General features: G+C 40.8%; 1 protein-coding gene across 1 annotated transcript in view; it reads left to right on the top strand.

Moving 5' to 3' along the window:
- LOC115088599 (dynein gamma chain, flagellar outer arm-like) overlaps positions 1–22,970 on the top strand; it is a 535,861-nt gene that overhangs the window by 145,077 nt on the left and 367,814 nt on the right. The window contains exons 23-28 of the mRNA XM_029596857.1: positions 4,879–5,143; positions 9,186–9,406; positions 12,414–12,592; positions 13,808–13,921; positions 16,743–16,918; positions 17,453–17,543. Coding sequence (XP_029452717.1) covers positions 4,879–5,143; positions 9,186–9,406; positions 12,414–12,592; positions 13,808–13,921; positions 16,743–16,918; positions 17,453–17,543 — 1,046 coding nt within the window. The remainder of the gene's footprint in view (positions 1–4,878; positions 5,144–9,185; positions 9,407–12,413; positions 12,593–13,807; positions 13,922–16,742; positions 16,919–17,452; positions 17,544–22,970) is intronic.

The raw sequence follows: 22,970 nt of genomic DNA, 5'->3' as shown, positions 1-22,970 counted from the left end.
GCCTCCTGGAGTCCCAACTTTCTAGACTAGAGATGGACAACTCCAGTCCTCGAGGGCCCCTAAGCAGTTGGGTTTATAAGATAACTCATAACAAATATGCACTAAATAGATTTACATAAAAGTGAGGGAGTATGCATTGCAAATCTATCTCATGCATATTCGTTAGGGACATCCTGAAAATCTGACCAGATAGGCGCCCTCAAGGACCAGAGTTGTATGTCCCAGTTCTAGATTTAAGTATGTCCAAAATGCTTCCGTATCAAGGCTCCCAGTTTCCTGTGGCAGATCAGGCATAGATTTTGTGACAAAAATTAAAAATTTCTGCAACATATTTGCATAAATTTAAATTACCTAAAGGGGGTGTGGCAATGTGAATGATAGTAGCTTGGGAAACTGTCAGGAGGAATAAGGAGGTAGAGACTGGCTGTTTCCTTTTGTGCAGTGAAAGTGAAAAACAAAGCAAACAGGCAAAATGATGCAGCTCACCTTAAAGCTCAGGTAGCGCAGAGACATTAAACATAGCTGGTCCTCTCATAGTGTGGGTTCCTGTCTGCTTGCTGGGGCCTCTTTAACTCTTCTGGGCCCTGACTCCTTATAGTCTGGCATGGGGAGCCTCCTTTCACCCAGAATCCCTTACAGGGCTAATCCTTAAGGAGGAGCGGTCGGTATACTCCCTCCCAGGGAGTAATTTTATAGCAGTCAGCATAAGTGGATATGTTGTGCCAGTTTTCAAGGTGAACTTGCACATGTAAGTTCACCTTAGAAAATTATCCTACCAAGACTACCCTTACACAGTCACACCTGCTAACTTGTGTGTGGGAATTTTTCGGGAAAAGTTACGTGCATATTTTTGAAAATCCAAAAGTATGCGCGTGACATCCAAACCTCTCCCCAGCTCCACCCCCAGTCTGGGTAAACTTACAGGCACATAAGGTCACCCGCATATCGGGCAGACGGCTTTCTAACGGGCCTTTTATGTGGGTAGAGCACCGTTTTACCAGCAGAAATGCCTTTCAAAACTACCCTCATTATGTACAAAGTCAAATGTTCTCTTGTTCGTTTTACAATACAATTTTTTTCATTTTAAGCATACAGTAAAATCTTTGCTGTATACATCTTGTTAATGTCCTATGTTGTTTTTATTTCTTCCCTTCTTAATTTCATGTTATTCCTTTCTTTTATGTTTTTATTCTTTTTCCTTTTTTTTTTTTTCCTGTTGTCTCTTTACAGCCTATCTCCTCCATCACAAATGTGCCTCATGGTAGCATTTTCCAACCAGGGACTAAAACACTGCAGCCGTAATTAATGCATCCATTTGCCTGTCGTCCTGGGAGCAGGATAATTTGAGCAAAATTTCACCAGTCAGGTGCAAATCTGGGGGAGAGGAGGAGGGGAGGGAGCGTGGGCCTGACACCGACCCTGCTAAAAATGACCTTTGATCTAATAAGGGCGAGAGAGTTTTCAGCAGGGTCACATTGTAGCGGGTAATGTAACAGTAAAGGAAGCCACTTCTTCTAACTGCGTATATACAGATGTAGATTTATTCTGATTATGAAAATACAGAAACATTCTCATTGTGTTGGATGTCAGATAATATTTTGTTAAACATTAACAATTATTATTAATGTTAATTACAGTTTTCACGATGCGTACTGTATAAGTAGCTTCGTTCTTAATGTTGTTTTGGGATCTATAAGGGTAAAACAGAGGTAAGGTGGAGCAATTCTAAATTCCTGTCTTTTATTTCTGCATTGACACTGACATATGTCAGAAACGTAAGTGGGGAGACAGAGTCAATGTGCAGAAATACCTTTCCTCAGTCTTCTCTTTGTCTCCCACAATGAAGCTGTGACATTGCTTTTTATTTTCTTCTTGGATGCCTTAGGGATGCAGCTAAACATTTGTTGAATGGATCCAGTATGTACAAATCCCCATAGAAGGGACTTCGTAATCAATGTCCCATATGACTAGCCATGCTATATGATACTGGCCATATGGCTACTTGGTAGAAATTAGCACAAATGTCCATCTGTATATTTTTGCTGAGGCCAGGTGTCTGCGTTTTCTTCTGCTGAAGTCCTCATATTGCCAGCGGTTTTAGGTTCTAATCGGTTCTTATCAATCTTTAGCAAGTTGCTGGTCCATTGTCTTGCATTTGAACACATGCAGAAGCTTCAGTCGAAGTCTTCAACCCTTTTTGTTTTTACAGTCCCTTTCAGCATTTGCAGTGTCAAAGCAGCAAATATAAGACTCAAACAAGTACTCCATCACGTTATACCTTAGTCCCTCCCATTCTTTACTCCTAGTTCCTGCTTTCATCCATTTTCTCCTTCCCTCTCTTCATTCCTCTTTCCACTCTCCTTTTCTCAGTACACTGCCCCCTCCCATCTGTCATTTACTTCCCTTCTTTGCCCACCCCGTGGCTCTCCCACTCTGGTCGGCCCTGCACTGCTCGGCTCTGCAGTTCCCACGTGAGCGGCATTGTGCCAGCAATAACCCAGAGTTTTCACTGTTTACCGGGGCTCTGACTTAGAAAGGGCGCCTCACACTTCACTCAGGAAATGGAGAACTGTGTCATTGCTTGCTGAGCTGGGTAATCGGAGCAGCGCCGCAGCAGAGCAGGAGGCAGCGGCCGTGAAGCTGAAGGAAGCATCAAGCGAGCAGTGGAGCCAAGGGAAGATGGGAGTTTGGGACATTTCCCGCAACTCCATGATCGCGTCCCCAGATTTTGCAGATTTGCAAAAGTGAGGGGCCCTGCTGCAGCGCTTTCTTGCACTAATGATGTAATGATTTAATAGTGAACACCAGCAAAGGAAATCCACAACAAATATCGAATAAATGCATATCGTCTTGCGAATAACGATAAGTGAACGCATCAGCAAGCCTGGCAGCGTGCCCTCTTATAAACGGGCCGCCCGGACAGCTCCATCATTTGCGAAAGACTATTTTATAATTTTTTAGTGTTGCATTAAAATGTTATAATTGTGATTCAATTCATAGTGACCTCGGCTCCACAGCGGCTGTTGTTTTGCATGCCGCTTCCTCAGGAGCCCTGTGATCACTTAAAACAACCAGTCTTCAAACATTCCCATCAATGTGCAGTTTTTCTTCACATAGGACTTCTCGTCTGGTGAGACTTGAATCACAATATTAACATTTTAATGCAACACTAAAATATTATAAAATAGTTTTTCGCAAATGATGGAGCTGTCTGGGCGGCCCGTTTGTAAGAGGGCACGCTGTCAGTCTTGCCGATGCGTTCATTTATAGCAAGGCGTATACATTTATTTGATATTGTTGTGGATTTCCTTTGTTTGTACTCACTACTAGGGTTGTTGGAAATTCTTGGCTCTGTTTGTGTGTACTAATGATTTAATCACATTGCTCCTAGCTTTATGCTGTTGTTGGCTTTGTATCTTTTTTTAGGTTCCATTAAAAATATTGTTGCACTGGACTTTAGACTCTCCCATGAGATTGCTCATGCCTGCCATATATCTCAAACAACATCACTTATCACTCCCATTCACCTGTTCATTCGGTCTCTCAAACTCTTGTTGCTTCACTGTTCAGTTCCCAACCTTGTCATGGTTGATAGAAAAGCTCCTTCTTCCTCTGATACCCCCTAAAATTGGAACCAGCCCTCTTCTCTCTTCCTTTGGGAAACTGATTCTTTCGTTACACTCAGATCTTATCCAGGAGCTCGTCTTTTCTCTCCTCTCACTGATTCTCCTCTCACTGATTCTCATTTTCGTATAATAGAAGGACTAGGGGGCATTCCATGAAGTTAGCAAGTAGCAAATTTAAGACTAATTGGAGAAAATCATTTTTCACTCAACGCACAATTAAGCTTTGGAATTGGTTGCCAGAGGATGTGGTTAGTGCAGTTAGTGTAGCTGGGTTTAAAAAAGGATTGGATAAGTTATTGGAGGAGAAGTCCATTAACTGCTATTAATCAAGTTTACTTAGGAAATAACCACTGCTATTAATTGCATCAGTAGCATGGGATCTTCTTGGTGTTTGGGTAATTGCCAGGTTCTTGTGGCCTGGTTTTGGCCTCTGTTGAAAACAGGATGCTGGGCTTGATGGACCCTTGGTCTGACCCAGCATGGCAATTTCTCATGTTCTTATGTTCTCCATTAGCCTGCTTGATATCTTTGCCTAGTAAGGTATTCAGGCACTGAGGCCAACCCTTCAGTTTCACTTCTCATGCTTTCCTCCCTCTTCCTTGACTTATTGTATCATTTTATCAGATGTCCCACTGTGGCTGTAAAGTGTTTAGGGACACATTTCTGTGAAAAGTTGGTATGTAAAACTGTACTGTAATTAAAATAGTGTTTTCAAGTCCCTATATATAGCATATAATATCTTGGATTAGAAGAGCTGAGGTACCTGCCTTCCTTAGGAAAGGAATGGCGTTGCTGGCAAAGAAAAGTAGTTTTGAAGGTCACTCTGGTTCATGGCTGCTGGAGACTCAGGCTGAAGCAACCAGTAAGCATTAGGCTAGGTTGGGGAAGAACTACTCGCTACCCTTCAGATGGTAGAAACACTAGCAGCATTTTTTTTTTAATAGAAACCGGGCAGAAAATTAATTGAGCACAAAACTGGAATTATTTCAAGTACGGCCTTAAAAAGCCATTGGTGCTGAATTTCCATGAACATTTTAAAAACACTAAATCAGCAGGAGGAGGAAAGGTTAGAATTGTGTCTTCAACTATTTATCTCTTGTTTTATATTTTTCAACAGAATGTCATTGCACCTTAAATTTAATAGAAAGAGATGGCTTTGCAGGAAATCCAAAATGGACACTCTCTTCAACTGTTGACCTTACTTTTACAATGATGCAAATTTTGTTCATTTTTCTTTTTTCTCCTTTTCCAGAGCACTTTTGTAAACAGATCTACCAGGCTGTTTATATGAGCATCTGCCGTGCTTTACTTCTGTTGGCACAAGTGGCAGGGTGTGACATGGATGCCATTACAAGGGACACAATGACTCCATTTGGCAAAACAAAGATAAGTAGTTCAGATACATCCACTCAAGCGATTGGCACCGACACCCTTAAAGGGGCAAGCAAAACTTCTCCATTTGTATCTTCTCTGCCAGAAATGATCATGGGAAATTCACGGAGATCCCATGTCTTAAGGTAAACTACTGATATCTAAATATGCAATATAATAGTTATAATAATAATAATTATAGCAGCAGCAGCGGTAAGAATAATTTGAGAAGATAGAATGCAGAAAAATGGATACCACTGAAGAACTTATTATCAAATTTCATAGTGTCAGTTTATTGAAATTATAGGTGTGCTAGTGCCAATAAAAAAGTCATGTACACATTTTGCTAACTTATTTCTAGTTTGAGTAATGATTACTACAGTCAAGACTTGATACCTATGATTACTAAGAACCATAAGAACATAAGAACATGCCATACTAGGTCAGACCAAGGGTCCATCAAACCCAGCATCCTGTTTCCAACAGTGGCCAATCCAGGCCATAAGAATCTGGCAAGTACCCAAAAACTAAGTCTATTCCATGTTACCGTTGCTAGTAATAGCGGTGGTTATTATCTAAGTCAACTTAATTAATAGCAGGTAATGGACTTCTCCTCCAAAAACTTATCCAATCCTTTTTTAAACACAGCTATACTAACTGCACTAACCACATCCTCTGGCAAAAAATTCCAAAGTTTAATTGTGCGTTGAGTGAAAAAGAACTTTCTCCGATTAGTTTTAAATGTGCCACATGCAAACTTCATGGAGTGCCCCCTAGTCTTTCTATTATCCGAAAGTGTAAATAACCGATTCACATCTACCCGTTCTACACCTCTCATGATTTTAAACACCTCTATCATATCCCCCCTCAGCCGTCTCTTCTCAAAGCTGAAAAGTCCTAACCTCTTTAGTCTTTCCTCATAGGGGAGCTGTTCCATTCCCCTTATCATTTTGGTCGCCCTTCTCTGTACCTTCTCCATCGCAATTATATCTTTTTTGAGATGCGGCGACCAGAATTGTACACAGTATTCAAGGTGCGGTCTCACCATGGAGCGATACAGAGGCATTATGACATTTTCTGTTTTATTCACCATTCCCTTTCTAATAATTCCCAACATTCTGTTTGCTTTTTTGACTGCTGCAGCACACTGAACCAACGATTTCAATGTGTTATCCACTATGACGCCTAGATCTCTTTCTTGGGTAGTAGCACCTAATATGGAACCTAACATTGTGTAAATATGGCATGGGTTATTTTTCATCTGCCATTTTGATGCCCAATTTTCCAGTCTCACGAGGTCTTCCTGCAATTTATCACAATCTGCTTGTGATTTAACTACTCTGAACAATTTTGTATCATCCACAAATTTGATTACCTCACTCTTCATATTTCTTTCCAGATCATTTATAAATATATTGAAAAGTAAGGATCCCAATACAGATCCCTGAGGCACTCCACTGCCCACTCCCTTCCACTGAGAAAATTGTCCATTTAATCCTACTCTCTGTTTCCTGTCTTTTAGCCAGTTTGTAATTCACGAAAGGACATCGCCACCTATACCATGACTTTTTACTTTTCCTAGAAGCCTCTCATGAGGAACTTTGTCAAACGCCTTCTGAAAATCCAAGTACACTACATCTACCGGTTCACCTTTATCCACATGTTTATTAACTCCTTCAAAAAAGTGAAGCAGATTTGTGAGGCAAGACTTGCCTTGGGTAAAGCCATGTTGACTTTGTTCCATTATCATATACTGATAAAAAAAAACCCTGCTGTAGTAATAGAAGGCTTTTTAATGTAATGGAAGGCTTTTTATTGTTGCAGATCCATTAAATTGTTGATATATGTAATGAACCTTTCAGATTTTATTTGTGAAGTCCTTTTGAGTTAGAATGTTGAAGCCATAAGAAACATCTTCAGCTATATCTATATAGAAGGTAGAAGGAAGCGGAGCTGGGACAGGCCCTGGTTAGGGAGTGGAGGTAAAAAATGGAAATAGAGTCCTATAAGAGAAAGGAAAAAGAAAAGATTGACAATGAAATGTCTCATGTGCAAACATAAGGATGGATTCAAGCTTCCTACAGCACATTATTTGGCTGGAGAAAATGCAGCTTTTCATTAAAAACCATGATAGATCCAGGGAATCCTCTTTTATTTAGCTAAAAAGAAATAAAGATTTTATATACACATTTTGAGCCCAAGATGTTGCGCCGGAGGTGGACCCTGGGGCCGAGGTGGGGTTGATGCTACTCGTAGAAGGGATCCTACGGGTCCCCACCATCGGCAGGCAGAGAGAGCTGATGGACGGAGGCCGGCTGGTGCTTCACCAATACCAGCCATCTTTCCCCGCGGGTTGAGCCTTTGGGTGCCAGTGCCGGCTGGACTTAGGTGGCCTCCGTCAGTGATCGAGGTCAGCCCAGAGGCAGCAACTAGTGTAGGTATCAGTCTGTACTGGACGAGGCGGAGTCCCAGAGATCCAGGCGCCAATAGGAACACAGTTTGTCAGAGGGCGCTCGAGCAAGAGCAGGCTGAATGAACCACATCCAAGACAAAAGCTGAAGAGGCATCTTTAAGCAATCTGGGATCAGGGCTGGCGGCAACCTGGAAACAGTGGCAAGCAAGGCTGAGGTTTAGACGAGGAGAGAGTCAAAAGGATGGTCAGACAAAGCAGAAGTCCAGGGCTGGAGAGAAGCAACGGCGTAATCAAGTGATGCAGAGGTCCGGGGCTGGAGAGAGGCAATGGAGTAGTCAGGCAATGCAGAGGTCAAACCAGGTCAGCAATCCGAAGGAGAGACGAAGGAACAGGAACAAGGAAACAGGAACGAAGGCAATCAAGATCTGGAACCAGGAACTGAAGAGGCAACAAGTACTCGACTAGTGAGGGGACCTGTTGCAAAGGTAATTTGAGAGAGCGGAGCCTGGGCTTATATACCAGAGCTCCGCTGACGTCATCATCCGAGGCTGCGGCCAGGTTCCCGCCGCGGGCCCTATTTAAAGACTAGCTGTACGTGCGCGCCTAGGGAGGGGTGCGGCGCTGGTCGAGACGGCGTCCCTCCGTGGGCCACACAGGGAGAGGCCCGACGCGGAGCATCAGGAGCTGCAGCAGAGCCGGAGGCACTGGGGCGGCCCGAGGACGGAGCCGGTGGCCCACAGCCGCCAGAGACAAGGGACCAGATGCTGGATTACTTTGAAAGAGGTGAGGGGGCCAAGCTGCAGGTCTGCTGCGGCCGGCGCGCATAACACAAGAAGGAACCTAAATAAGATTAAAATATCAGTATAATATAATAATTTCATTATTTTCTAGCTTAGGTGAATGGAATGCATCACTTTCTTTTGCATAATGAATTTATTACTGGGTAACACAGTTCACTATAGAGCATGCTTGTTTATTTTTATTAATATTTGAAGGCAGACCTGTCATTTATGTACACTGTATTTTATCCACAGAGCCTACCATTGCCTTGCTCTTAAATTTGTATGTTCCACATCATTTAATTGGTTCTTTATTTTTACTTTGTTTTTGTAAAATGCATGGTTTTGCTCATGTCCACCATTCCATATACTGTCAGACCTATTTGGGATCTGTCTTAGCTCACTTATTTCCCAATGAGTTCTTCATTGCCCAAAACAACAGTCCTACTGTGGTCTGTGATCTATCTAGATATGGGGTAACAAGTATTCACCTGAAGCTTCTGATCTTATCTTCCCATTAATTTCCTCTATTTGGAAATTCAGAGACCAACCACCCCAGAAGCCAGTAGTCTCCCTTCTGGCATAACATTTAATGGCAATTAAATTGGCTAGTATTTGTCTTTACTATAGCAATGCCTACTGCTGCCTTCTTTAAGACTAATGTGGAGATTGTTTCACTAATTCTGCAAGTCCTATCTGAAATGATGGGCTGGGGATTCCAGTCAGGAACTAAGCTTGTGTCTACCCAGGAGCACCTCATGATACAGTTCTAGTATGAAGGTCTACGGTTGGTCCACACAATGGAGCCTGCTATGGGGATGAATATTCTGAGGGACTCAAGTCTTTTTCTGTAGTTAAGCAAAGACTTTGACTGGACAGTGGCCAAAAAAACATCATGTTTATCTTCAGCTGAGGTGCCACAGTTGCTTTCTATTTTACTTATTTCTGGATGATCTTATACTCAGTCTTGTTTATTGACTTATATTTTCTCTACAGATTTAAATTAATGGTCATTTTCAAGATCCCAAATATTGTGATTGATCCTTCAGTGGAAGTAGCTCAAGATGCCGTTAAGCGAGCAGCTCTTGCCATAATAAGCATGAGTGATTCTCTAAGCTGGTGGTCAGGGGAGTCAAAGGGGACATTGTTCCTCTCATCTATTTCAGAAGATGAGACAATCCAGCACATTTTAAGTCATATCTCTGAAGTGATGATTAGTAAGTAAAGTTTCTAAAATACATTCTGTTCTTTGATTTAAAAAAGTTGCAACAATAAAATAAATTTTATTCAGTTTACTACTCCATAAAATAAAAATGATAGTTAAATTGTACAAAGAATTTATTAGGCATATAAATCTCAATTAGAACACTATTTCAGTAAATAATTGTGGTTGCTATGTTAGTCCACTTGAATGTGTGGAAATAAAGATCAATAAACCAAAGAATATAACATGGCATTTTTTTAATTGGACTAAATACATTTTTTTGACTAGCTTTCAGGAGCCATACCCCTACGCCCTCTTCATCAGACTAAAACAAAACGAGCAAAAGATGGGAGTATAGTGTAGTTCCCAAAAGCTAGTCAAGAAATGTATTGACCTTTATTTCTGAGAAAATGTTTTTAAAATGAAGGTGGACGGGATCCTAGAGATTATTGCCATCATTATGTATTTAGATTCTACTTGATATCACATTGACCTGATGATAAGACTCAGACCTATTTGAAAAACGCTTTTCAAAAAATACACCAAAGTCTTGCAATCAGGAAATAGGACTTGCAGAGGAAGAGGCAGAATTCAGCGTGAGGGCCAAGGAGGAGAGAGGCAGCATTAAGCCTGCCTGGGGCCAGAGAACAGATAGGAAGGGCTTTGCCATGCCTGGAAGATAGCTTCAGGATTATGAGAAGTGGGTTAAAAAAGGAACAGAAAGGAAGCGGGGAGGGTGGAAAATCAATAAGAAGGAGAGAGGAGAAAAAGGACAAATGGGAAGGATGGGCAGGGGAAGAGAAATGAAGGGAGGTGAAAAGGAGCAAGGCATCCTATTCAAGCCCATCTTATAGTCAGACTAATGCAGCAGGTTCTAAAGCACTCAAAATTCTATAGAATTTGTGCTAATTTTGCCTTCGTTAGGTCAACAAAACCAAATAATTGCATATTGAAGGGAGGCTTGTGGGATATATTTGAATTTGATGGACTGATGCCTTCTTACAACTAAACTGTATATTTCTCTGCGAGGACCAATGGCAGTTCTCCAAGAACAAATTTAAGGTTTGGGTTATAAAAAAGATCAAATCTTTGAGTCAGTTTACATTTTCCAATATTTAAATAATACACCATTCATCACAAAATTTAATTTCCTGCAACTCTGGAGAAAAGAAAAAAATTCTCAGGAAAAGAAAAAAACTTGCAAGCAAAACCTTCTCTAAACAATGCCATGGCACATTTGCTCCCCAAAATGCTAAATGTAACAATTTGGCAAATTTTCCTCGGTGCTTGTTGTGCATGTTTTCGCTCACATGGCATGTTCTGTGTACATTTGTCCCATTCCAGATAGTACAGGAAATTCAAAATGTGCACAAAAGATGAGCTATTTCACCGCTCTGCAGGCAAATTGACTTGCAGACTTTTTCCATATTTTTTGCTCAGTATTTGCCAGAAACTTAAATTTGGCCTTAACCCATTAAATAGGTGAAGGCTGTAATGAGTGGGTCTTTTTTTGTTTTAATTCCCTTTAGCAATCAAACCGCAGTGAAGATTCTGGCAATGAGCTGAAGGGGGCAGGGAGCGTGTTATCTATCTTCCAGTTCTGCCATCTTGCCTTGAATTCCTGGGCAACCAGTTTACCACTCAGCGGAGTCAAATCAGTGGCAAAACTGCAGTTGCTAAAGTGCCAGTAGTAAACAAATCAGTGGTTCTAAGCTGGACCCTGTCATTGCCTTAGCTTGTCGGGTTTTCTGGATATCCACAGTGAATATGCACGAGACAGCTTTCCATGCTCTGCCTCCATTGTGTGCAATTATATCTCTCAAGTATATTTGCTATGTACATCCTGAAAACTTAACTGACCAGGTGGGAACCGAGGACCAGATTGAGTACCACTGAACTAGAATAATTAAAATATCAATGTGCCTCTTTCTTGGTTTCTAAGTTTCCATTCTTTTTTATCTTAATATATTTGTTCTGGTATTTTTGTGGGATAAAAGGTACATTGCCTTTATTATAGCTACACCCGCCTGTTTTTTCAGAGTGTCCCATTGCATTTTGTGTGTAAGGTTGCCATCTGGCTCCAAATTTTCAGGACTGGCTGATCCAGTCCTGGTTTTACTCCCTTGCACGCAAGGACTAGTAGTGCTGTTTTTCTCAGGAAAATTAATCAGGAAAGTCAGAAGTAAAAGTCCATGCATGAAATCTGGTAAAACCTGGATTGGATCGACCTGTCCTGATAAAATGGATCCTGTTGGCAGCCCAAATTGTGTTTCATTTTGATGATTTCTTATTCTTTACTGCTTTCTAGCTAACATTAAGACTTTTCATTAATAGATGAGGATACATAACACAATTTTGGTATTTACAAATGGTACATGTGAATCTGAATTATATTTCTCAATTAGAAAGGTGGCCTGTGTCGTGATTAAATATCTTCTCCAAATTACATTTGCACAGCAAAATAACACACACATAATCTCATCAAAATCAATTGTTGCACATGATTGCTTTCTGAGGGCCTCGCTGAATCACTTATTGCGCTTTCTGATAGATCATCAGCACAGTTGGTTAAATGCTAAGATGTCTCCATGACATGGCAGGGCAGACATTTCTCTCTGTGGCTGCTAGTCCCAGCATTGCTTTTGCTTAGATAGAAGTGTCTATATGCATCATATTTGCCATGTGCATCTGTCATTGGGGTCTGTGTATTCTCTATATAAAAACATGCTACATGTGTTTTCCTTTTTTTTAAATTGTTATTTATAGTTCACTAATGCAGTTTATGCCATAAGTTTGAAAATCATGTGTAGTAACAAATTTCCTCAAGGATGCTGAAATTGGGGCCTTTTTACTCAATAGGAATTGATCTCTTTCTAATTGGGAATATATATTTGAAATTACAATGTTTCTATAACATAAAAAATGCCAGCAGTCTCTCACTGAAGGAGAGCATTGGGATCTTGCTCAGGCTAGGAGTTGCTGCTCAGCTGATCCTGAGTTATCATTGCTTCTTTCACCAGAGCTGATGCCTTCAGTCAGTAACCATGTCTTCCATTGGAGCCAGTATGATTTCTTGTGGAAGGATGACCTGAAAAGACAGTGGAAAGAATTTCTGGCTGCTAGTTGTGACCCTTTCCTCATTTGCAAAGAACTGGAGCGAGTTTTTAACATCGAACAAGAAATAGAGGCATTCAAAGAGGTGCGAAGGTTATCTATGTTCACAGGACTATTAGAATTAGGAAGAATTAAAGTTTAATATTGCATTTTACATGGCTGTATCAAAGCATTTCTTAATAACAATATTAATCATTTAGCATTATGAAGTAACTTTCATCCATTGCTTTGCTTAATTTCTGTGTCCTCTGTGTATTAATGATAAGGTTTCATAATATGGGAATGTGAATGATGGAGCTAAGGGCTGGAGTATCAGTGCATGTGTACAGTTATAGGTCCGAGCAGTGTAGTGCTGTGGCTGATTGTGATGAAAGTGTATGAATGCTGGGTGGGCATGAGTGCTTAATGACTACGACGGGATGCTAACCAGGTAAGTAGGGACTTATCAGAGCTGCTTTGCAAAGGATAAGTGTTCGAGTGTGCCACAGCAATCGCAGTGCTGTCTCCTTAAAAGTGAAGAGCTGTGGTTTCCCAAATCTTTCCTAGCATTTGTTAACTGATTCCATCTCGATGGCATCATATATATATATATATATATATACTGATAGGAAATAGGGTGGCGTGATTCAGCTCCCATGATTTTCCATAGGAGGGAAAGAAAAGAAAAAATTCCATTTTTCAACCTATTGGAAATAATGGAAACTGTGCTGACAAAAAGGAGGCCATTCAGCCTCTGAGAAAGAGCAAACATAATAAGGGTAGAAGCCCCCGGCAATGAAGTAAAAGCTCCCTCTGGGATGGGACCGGATAAGGCTTGACAATAGATATTATAGGACGGCTTTATTTCTTATGCACTATAAATATCTTTTTTTCCAGGTTCAGTCAAATATATTTTTTAGTATACCAAGACAAAAGAAATAGTGGCCTATTTTGACCATAGATAGTTGTAAACACGAGACATTTGGCCATTGTTTGTCGAGTGGAGGTCAAAGTCTCTGAGGGTGAATCAGCCCCATTGCTGTTTTAGCTCTGCTCTGTGGAAACAGTACCCAGAGCCAGCACTGAAACTGGGAGCCAGACTTACTAACATAGAGAAGGTTATGTTTGTTTCAGATGTGCTATCATTTTGAAGCATATTGGTATTATTTTTGGATGAATGACATTTTATTAGTAGAATAAATATTATTAATAAATGCATTGAATTTATCTAATGAGGAGGGAATATGCTACATTATATATATATATATATATATATATATATATATATATATACAGTAATATTTTTTTTTTTACTGGTTAGGTTTCCCAAGTTGGATGTTGTTGTTTAGATTTCTCACTTATAAAAGAAACTCTAAAAGGGTTTGCAGGAGCTTGGAAATTCCAGTATGCTGCAGTTTTGCACCAAGAAGTTAAGGTAAGCCAGTAGCCTTACAGACTCACCCTTAGCATCCCTTCAGGGTGCTAAGCCATAGTAGTTACATTAAGTGCAAGTTCATCTGATAGCTGCAAAAGGCTACAGGATAAACATTCAAAAAGCTGCTGAGTTATCCTGTTAATTTTGAAAAATTAACTTTCTCTGGATATTCAGATGCAGCAAGCCAGCCAAACTTGCAGCTGAATCGCCAGTTAAGTCTAACTGCACAGAACTTGTGAGCAGCCATTTGTGTAGCCCCACTTAGGCTAACAAATGTAGGTGGCTAGCTTTGAATATTCCACTAACTAGCTAAAGTTGAAAACCATCCCCTGCACTCATAGTGATTTTAAGTAGACAGAGTTTAGCCAGATAGAGGAAGGGAACATTTTTAATCAATTTGATTTATTTGGATGATTGCCATTTTTAACCATATTAATCTTTTGAAAGTTGACTCTTAAGTGATAGTATCTAGGCAGACAGTCCAGCAGTTGAAACATTCAATGGCCATAACTCCTTTGCTTACAAATGTGGAGGAGTATCTGGCAGCCAAGAAAGCCAGGGTTCAGATTCCACTGCTGCTCCTTGTGACCTTGGGCAAGTCACTTCATTCTCCATTATCTCAGGTACAAACTTAAGATTCAAAGCCCTCTGGGGTCAGGGAATACTTATTATACCTGAATGCAACTCACCTGGAGCTACCAATGACAACGTGAGCTAAATCTCAAACAAAAAGCTGGGGGCCTGTAGGGTTAATTATAATTTTTGAGAAATCATAAAAGTTATTTTGAATTTGTTTTATTTAGAACAAGGACTCCTTCTGTTTGTCTAGCGTTAGAGGTTTTATTTCAGTTTGTTGATTTAAATACAATTGATCAGAGTTGCAACATAAAATACACATTTGACAATACTATAAATAGAATAATATAGTCACATTTTTCACAAGCTTTGAAAAGGCACCAAACACTTGTAAAGATTTCTTAATTTATTGTGCATGCTAACTAACCCCACAATTAGTTAAAACAAATTTCTCAAACCTCTAAAATACAGGATGTGGACTCCAGTGGCATCTGTGTCTTGAAAGCATCTCAGTCTTTATTTCTTTCAGAAATGTGACTACGAGGCAGCTTGAACATTGGGAGGCCGATATTCAAAGCGCGTTTAGTGCTAGTTAGCCGGATAAATAGAACTTACCTGGCTATTTAGTGGCTATTGAATATCCAGTTATGTTCAGCAGTTGCTAGATAGCTGGATAAGTGACTTATCTGGGTATCTGAATAGCCGAATAAGTTGTGGGCGGGCAGTGGGCAGATGGGGGTGGTACTTTTTAGCTAGAGATGTTATCCAGCTAAGAAGCAATATTCAGCATTAGGTGGATAACTTATCCAGGTAAGTTAGACCTGATCAATAGAAGGTCGAAACTTAGACGGACAAGACTTATTTGCCTAAGTAGCAATTTATCCAGGGATATTCGGCAGCATAGCCGTGCTGCTGAATATCCTGCCTAAGTTACAACTAACTTTTAAATGGCTGTTCTGAGATTTTTGTCCATCATTGATTTCTTCACTTGTCAATCAGAGGGTAGGGCAGTGATGGGCAGGGAGCTCCTGGGGGATCCATTATTCAGTAAGCCGGTTAGTAGACAAGTTACCCGGCTAAAGTTATCTTTAAAAGATAGCCAGCTAAGTAGCACTGTCAACACCCTCAAAATAAAAGTAAGACTACAGAGCGGCCAATCCCTTCCCTCCTGCCCCCTAAAATGTAATAATAAAGTCTTTCCAACCCGTAGTCTCCTACCCCAAACCCCCCCGGATCCTGGTCGCGATTGTTAAACGCTCCGGCTGCCTTACCCCCCACCCATCCACAACAAAGAATCATGGCCCTGTCGTCCCCCCCCCCCCCCCCCCCCCCACAATCCCCATCCCGCCCACTATCTTTTTTCTATCTGTGCTGGGAGCAAAGGACACGCTGTCCCACTCCCAGCGCCTCCAGCGCTGCTCTGACAATGGCGGCGCTAGAAGTGTAAGTTTACGTTGAAGTTTACTCTGTCAGAGCAGCACTGGAAGTGCCGGAAGCGGGGCAGAGGGTCCCTCACTCCTGGCACAGATAAAAAAAAGGTTTTGGCCAGTATGGGGAGGATCGGGAGGGTGAGGCCAGGCACCATGATTCTTCATTGTGGGTGGGTGGGGGGAGGCAGCTGGAGTGTTTAACAATTGTGACCGGAGACTGGTCTCCGTAGTCTCCTACCCCCACTCCCCCCAAAAAGGTTTGGGGGGAGTGGGGGTAGGAGACTACGGGCTGGAAGACTTTATTATCACCCTTTGGGGGAGGGGGCAGGGATTGGCCGCCCTCTAGTCTTACCTTTGTTTTGTAGGGTGATGACAGCGCTTAAGGCCTTATAACTTTATGCTTGCTCAGAAACGCAAGGCCGAATAATTTTAGGCCTGCTCAGAAATGCAAGGCCGTATAATTTTAGGCCTGCTCAGAAGCAGGTCTAAAGTTGTCTGGATAACCTAGCCGGATATACCCGATATTCAGATAGGTTAGCCGGATAACTCAACCCCTCCCCAGAATGCCCCTAAAACACCTAGTTACCCGGCTAGAATTTAGCCAGATAAGGGCTGAGTAAGCCATGTAAGCCATTTAGATGGATAACTATTACGTTATCCATCTAAATGGCTTTTGATTATGGACCTCCTTGTTTTTAAAGCCTTAGATGAACATATACATATTTTAAGAGTGAACTGAGGTTGCTCTGTTATTGCGATGCATGACTGCAATTACTATCTGTATTTACATTCCAGTTTATCTTCCTTGGTTGCAGAAAAATCTCACAGCTGCGGTAAAATATAGGGAGGAAGCACATCAGAAACTTACTGTGCCAGTACAGACCCTGGAACAGCTAAACTCTTCTCTCGGGCTCTCAGAAGAGCTGCAGGATATGGAGAATAAAATTGATGGGGTGTATCGGCCAATAGAAGATATGTACGAACAGCTGAGGTAGGCCTGCTCCCAAAATAAAGTCAAAGATAGATACACAGTAGTGGGAGCTGCTGGAAAACAATACCATGTAAGGATATGGGACTGTGTTTTATTGATTTTGAGACAACTGATTATCATGCTACGAGGATGATCTTAATGTGTACATCTCAATTGATTAAAAATAATGGATGAATATGTAAGAAAACATCTATTCATTTAAAAATGTTTATATTTCACCTATATCAATTAATGTGCTAGGCGGATTACAACAATGTATGAATCAATACATTTATAAATACATTCAAAAATAAATTGCAAATAAAATAATACAAAACATTAATCATTAGTATTTCCTGACTTAAGCACTTATGAATGTTTTGAGTTTTCAATCCCTTCACTCTGCCTTTTCAGTAACGACAAAAGAAAGCAGTGTTATGTTATAGTCTCTGTTTTGAACACATGATTGTATTTCATAACACTGCATATAAAAAAAATAGTAATTTTGTTCTCAGTTTTATTGCTCAATTCTATTTGCATTTTCTTGTCCTCTAGGCTCTATCAGATACAAATACCAAGACAGGAAATGACTGATGTCAAGCACTTGAGAGATAAATGGACAGAGCTCATGCAGCTAGCACATGACGTGGGTATCAAATGTACAATATTGTTTTCTGCCTACATTCACGTTCATCGTTTCCTACCAGTGTTCTGAAATCTCTTTATTCATTATTTTGGGCCCTATCCACTAATAGTTTTTCACATTGACACAAAATGAAAGAAAACCTTTAGTATAAAGGCCCATTTGTCATCAAATAAAATGAAAACTGACTGGGAGATGCATTAAGACACAGTAGTGCTCTAATATGTGATAAACAACATATATCACGCACTAGAACACTATCGCGGTGATATCGCACGATATACATGATAATTTGTATGACCCTGCCCAAGTTCCCTCCCCTATTACAATGATCTGCTTTTCATGTGATTTGCATGCATGAATAATACAAATACATGCAAAGCAAGTCATTACTAGGCATTTCCATGTTCATATTTTATCACAGCTGACCAAGAAAGTGGTCAGCCACGGTAAAATAACAACATCTCCTGGTGATTTGTTAAATGTAACACAGAAGCCTGGAGATCCTAGTGCGGGTCCCGAGGCTCTTGCATTACATTTAAAGGCCGTGCTAATGGAAAAAAAGTGGCACACCAAAAAAGAGAGTTTAGCGAGGGTCAGGGCTGACTCCCGGCTCAACAGGATCACCATGCAAGGCGATCTTGACATTCAAAAGTGTTAAAAAAAAAAAAGATATGGTGATGGACCCCCCAAAACCTTGTCATTGAAACATAAATGTTGCCCCCCTGGTCCTAAAACATATGGCCTGTGAACCTCCTCAACTCCCCACCCCAACAGATACCAAAATTGTTGGTGATATCCAGACCCACCTCCCCTCCCCACCATCCCCCAAATGTAATAAAAATAATAATTGGGTGTTCAGTGGGAGCCCTCCCGCACCCCCCCAAACCTGAAAAAACTGAAGTAAATCCCTTGATGGGGCCTGAGCCCTGGGCCCGATCAGCATCATTTATCACGTAATGGGGCAAGGTCAGGTCAGCGCCATTTTGAAAAATGGCACCAATCGGGCCCAGGGTTAGGGGTGCCCTGGACCCCCTTGAGGGATCTGCTTCAGTTGTTTCAGGTTTGAGGGGTGCAGAAGGGGGGTCGAGTTGGTCCCCCACTAAACGCCCAATGATTATTTTATTACATTTGGGGGGTGGTGGGAGGAGGGAGGGGGCACTTTATCACCAATAATTTTGGAGTTGTGTTAGGTTGGAGGGATGGGGAGGTGGGGTACCTCTGGGGCTCCTCCCCATTGGCTCCCACTTCAGCCGGCACAAGGATCCACTCTCATAATATCTGGCCTGGCCACTGTTGAAGAAATCAAAAGCTAGACCGATGCCTTGGAAATATTGTATATTATTTAATTAAATTTTTTTTGTATACTGCTTATGCAATGTGATTAGATCAAAGCAGTTCACAGAAAGTATATTCATAATAAAAACATAATCAGTATAAGATCATACAATAAAATAAGACAAAAACAATAATCACACATTAAAATGAGATATAAACAAAAACAAAAATATATCATAACACTCATGGAAATGACAGAAAATTGAGATGCCTAAAGAGGACCAGATGGAATTTAGTCTACTGGTGCCTGTTTGTAAGCAAGGGTGCATAAGTAGGTTTTTACTTTAGGTTTTTCTTAAATTCCCTTGAGTCCGTTTGAAGCTGAGGTGATTTGGAATAGAGTTCCAAAGGATAGGGCCTGCCACTGAAAGGCATGTCATCTGGCTGTCTGAACAGAAGGGACTTCAAGAAAATGTTTTGTTCAAAGAGCGAAGCTGTCTGGAGGGCCTATACAAATAAAGAGAGGTACATAACCTGATGGCTAATTTCTTATGAAGGAGATTATTTATTATTTATTTATTTTTTATTTTTAACTTTTATATACCGACATTTCTGTATAAAATACAAATCACACCAGTTTACAATAAAACATAACTTCGCCTGTGAGCGTTACATAGAACAATCAACAAATTATACTAAAAAGCATACATTACCTTTGTCAGAAATGTAAAACAATTATAAAGAAGAAATTGTTAACAAGGGATAAAAGATAACAAGGGGAATATTTAAAACTAGGGGATGCATGAAGGGGTGCAGAAGGGGGGTCGAGTAGGTCCCCTTCGGCGTGTCGAGTAGGTCCCCTTCGGCGTGTCGAGTAGGTCCCCTTCGCGGTTCGACGCATGGTGCGCGGCGCCTGCTGGCTTGGTGCTTTTAACGGATCAGTTCCGTGAGCAATGACATCGGGGGAGGGGTGGATCCCTCAGACCTTTTATTCTTTTCAAATTCATCATCTCTTCCCAGTTTCAGCGCTGCTTTTTTTCTTTTTTCAAATTTTTTTGTCTTTTTTACCTCAGGTGTAATCAGGTGTTTTCCAGATAGTGGCCAGCTCTCCCCCTCAGCGGCGCCTGCTGGCTTGGCGCTTTTAACGGATCAGTTCCGTGAGCGATGACGTCGGGGGAGGGGCGGGTCCCTCAGACCTTTTATTCTTTTCAAATTATGGATAATCGAAAGAATTTTATAGTGTATTTGGGATAAAATTGGAAGCCAGTGTAAAGAGTGAACAACTGGGGTAATATAATCTCTGAGTTTAGATCCTGAAAGAAGATGAGCTGCATTGATTTGTACTAATTGAAGAGGATGTAATGCAGAGTCTGGAAGACCTAAGTATAGAGCGTTACAGTAATCTAGCTATCCTTCAGGTCTGGTACAAACAGCATATCTTTCAGGAGCATTCTGTGCTTGCGTCCAGCTATGGTGGTGTATTCTAGCTATTCCTGCCCCTTTTCTTCTGAAGGAATCCATTTCCCCTCTGCCATGAATACTTTATCTTTCACACTGTAATCTATGTCTATGAAAAATCTTTATTACTTGATTGTGCCCACATCAATACACCAATTTTCCACCTTGCTTCTCTCAAGGAGTTTAAATCTACAGCTCCAAAGCAATTTAGCATTTTCATGGCTGCTTTCAATCTTAGTTGCTTCTATTTCCTCAGCTGATGATTGATTACTATTAGGTTGTGTTATCACTGCAAGGGGGTAGGCAGTTCTTCAAGTGGCCCACCCCTTTGCAGTGATAACCTAGCCTGGACTTGGACTGCCCCTTGGCCTAACCTCCTTCTGTGTGGGTTTCTTTGCCTCTCCAGAAATGTGTTTGCCCACAGGCTTTACATCCTGCTGTAAGAGGAATGTTTTCTCTTTTAGGCTGCTTTGATACATCAATCCCTCCATCTGCAGCAAGGGCAGTGTGAAAATCCTTTAAGGTCCATATTCAAAAGCATTTAGCTGGCTAACTCAGAAGTTTCATAAGTTTCATTGTTAAGAATAACAAGAAGTATGATTTATTTTTTACACATAAACATATATAGAAAATAAGAAAGAAAAAAATGAGACAATAAAATGCTTTTTGATGTTTTTGAATCAGAATAAAAGGTTTACAATGGAAGGGGATTTTTTAAGACTGGTGACTGATCTACCTATCCGTATGCTTATATGTTCCATAGAGAACTTGCATATAGATTCTGAGGTCTTTTTCCTCCTGGATTAATTATTCTTCAACACATGTTGGTATAATTGAAATTTTGGTTTCAGTAATTTATGTGGAAGCTTTTTGTGATTTTTTAACTCAGAAGTTAGCCAGCTAAATGAATGTTTGCATACTTATCTGGTTAATTCTAGCTAGCTAATAAGATAGCCAGCTAGATTTTAACCAGCTAAGTTAGAGGCATTCTTGTGGCATAACTAGAAGGGGCAGAGTTAGCCAGCTAATGGCCTAATTTTTAAACACCCCCCCCCCCGCGTGGCGCCGAGCCTTGCACATGCTGAGCGCATTTTAGAAGAGGCCTGGCCATGCGCATAACCCCTGTTACATGCACAAGAGCCAGGCCTCTATTAAGGGGTGGTCCCAGGGGCAGGGAGGGGTGGTCCAGGGGGCAGGGAGGGGCGTAGCAGGAGCCCGCCAGTACAGCGGCCATTTGCTGCTGTGCCAGGAGATCGAGTGCCAGCAGCCTGCTGGCGTAAGTTCAGAAATAAAGAAAACTACAAAAGGTAGGACATTGAAAATGGTCGTAGATGAGAGGGGGAGAGGATAGGTGGAGGGAGGAAAGTTCCCTCCCAGTTTGCTCCTTAATTGGAGTGGACTGGGAGGGAACTGGTGGAGGCCTGATCTCGTCGCTGCATGTAATCTGGCCAAATCTCTCCTCCCCCTGCACGTGCCAGCACGTGCATGTTATAAAATTGCACGCACATGGAGGTGCTTGCGTATTTTTAAAAAATCTACCCTTAAGTTAGCCAGCTAAGTCTGGTTGGGCCAAAGACCTGTCCTAAAGTTAGCTGGCTATAGTTAGCAGGCTAACTTTAATATAGACAGCTATATTCAATAGGTGGCAGCACTAATGAACATAGATCCATAGTTAGCCGGATAAGTTTATATGGCTAACTTTGTTATCTGGACTATGTCTATGTTAATGTATATTAACTATGACTATGTTAATTGTATATTCTACTTAGTTCATTGTAAACCGAATTGATTTGATTTGTATCAAGAAAGTCGGTATATAAAAGCCTTAATAAATAAATAAAATAAATAAAATGTCTGAATATGAACCTTTTTGTATCTTTCTCTCCCTCCCCCATGCAGGGCTGCCTCATGGTGCTTGTGATACTTGCCTTTGTCTTCTTTAGTTTTTAATTTCTGTGAATAAGCCATGAAATTAGCATGTGGCACATTTAAAACTAATCGGAGAAAGTTCTTTTTCACTCAACACACAATTAAACTCTGGAATTTGTTGCCAGAGGATGTGGTTAGTGCAGTTAGTATAGCTGTGTTTAAAAAAAGGATTGGATAAGTTCTTGGAGGAGAAGTCCATTGCCTGCTATTAATTGAGTTGACTTAGAAAATAGCCACTGCTATTACTAGCAATGGTAACATGGACTAGACTTAGTTTTTGGGTACTTGCCAGGTTCTTATGGCCTGGATTGTCCACTGTTGGAAACAGGATGCTGGGCCTGATGGACCCTTGGTCTGACCCAGTATGGCATGTTCTTATGAATCTGCCTTCACACAGTTCAGGTTTCTGACTCATTCTGGTTTAGTCTCTAGTGTGTTTATATGCACATCATGTGTGTCTGGCAAGTTACACAATAATATTTCAATCACATGACCATCTATCAAAATTTCTCCTAAACATTTCAATTTCTTTATGATTTTTATCACAGTAGTAATATCCTCTATCATTACAAAGAAGAAACAATTTGCTGTTTAAATTACATCTTTCATGTAATCTTTTCAAAATTTCCACATCTACCACGCATTGATGCAAACACGGATGTGTATTAATTGATTATTGTCAACAAGAAAACAATATTTTTTGTTTCAATATCTTTCTGGTCCAAAAAAGTCACATTTTCAATAGATCTATTATTGTATATCACA

This window comes from Rhinatrema bivittatum, chromosome 3, assembly GCF_901001135.1.
Source record: "Rhinatrema bivittatum chromosome 3, aRhiBiv1.1, whole genome shotgun sequence".
Lineage (NCBI taxonomy): Eukaryota > Metazoa > Chordata > Amphibia > Gymnophiona > Rhinatrematidae > Rhinatrema > Rhinatrema bivittatum.
This window is presented reverse-complemented; position numbering and strand designations above follow the sequence as displayed.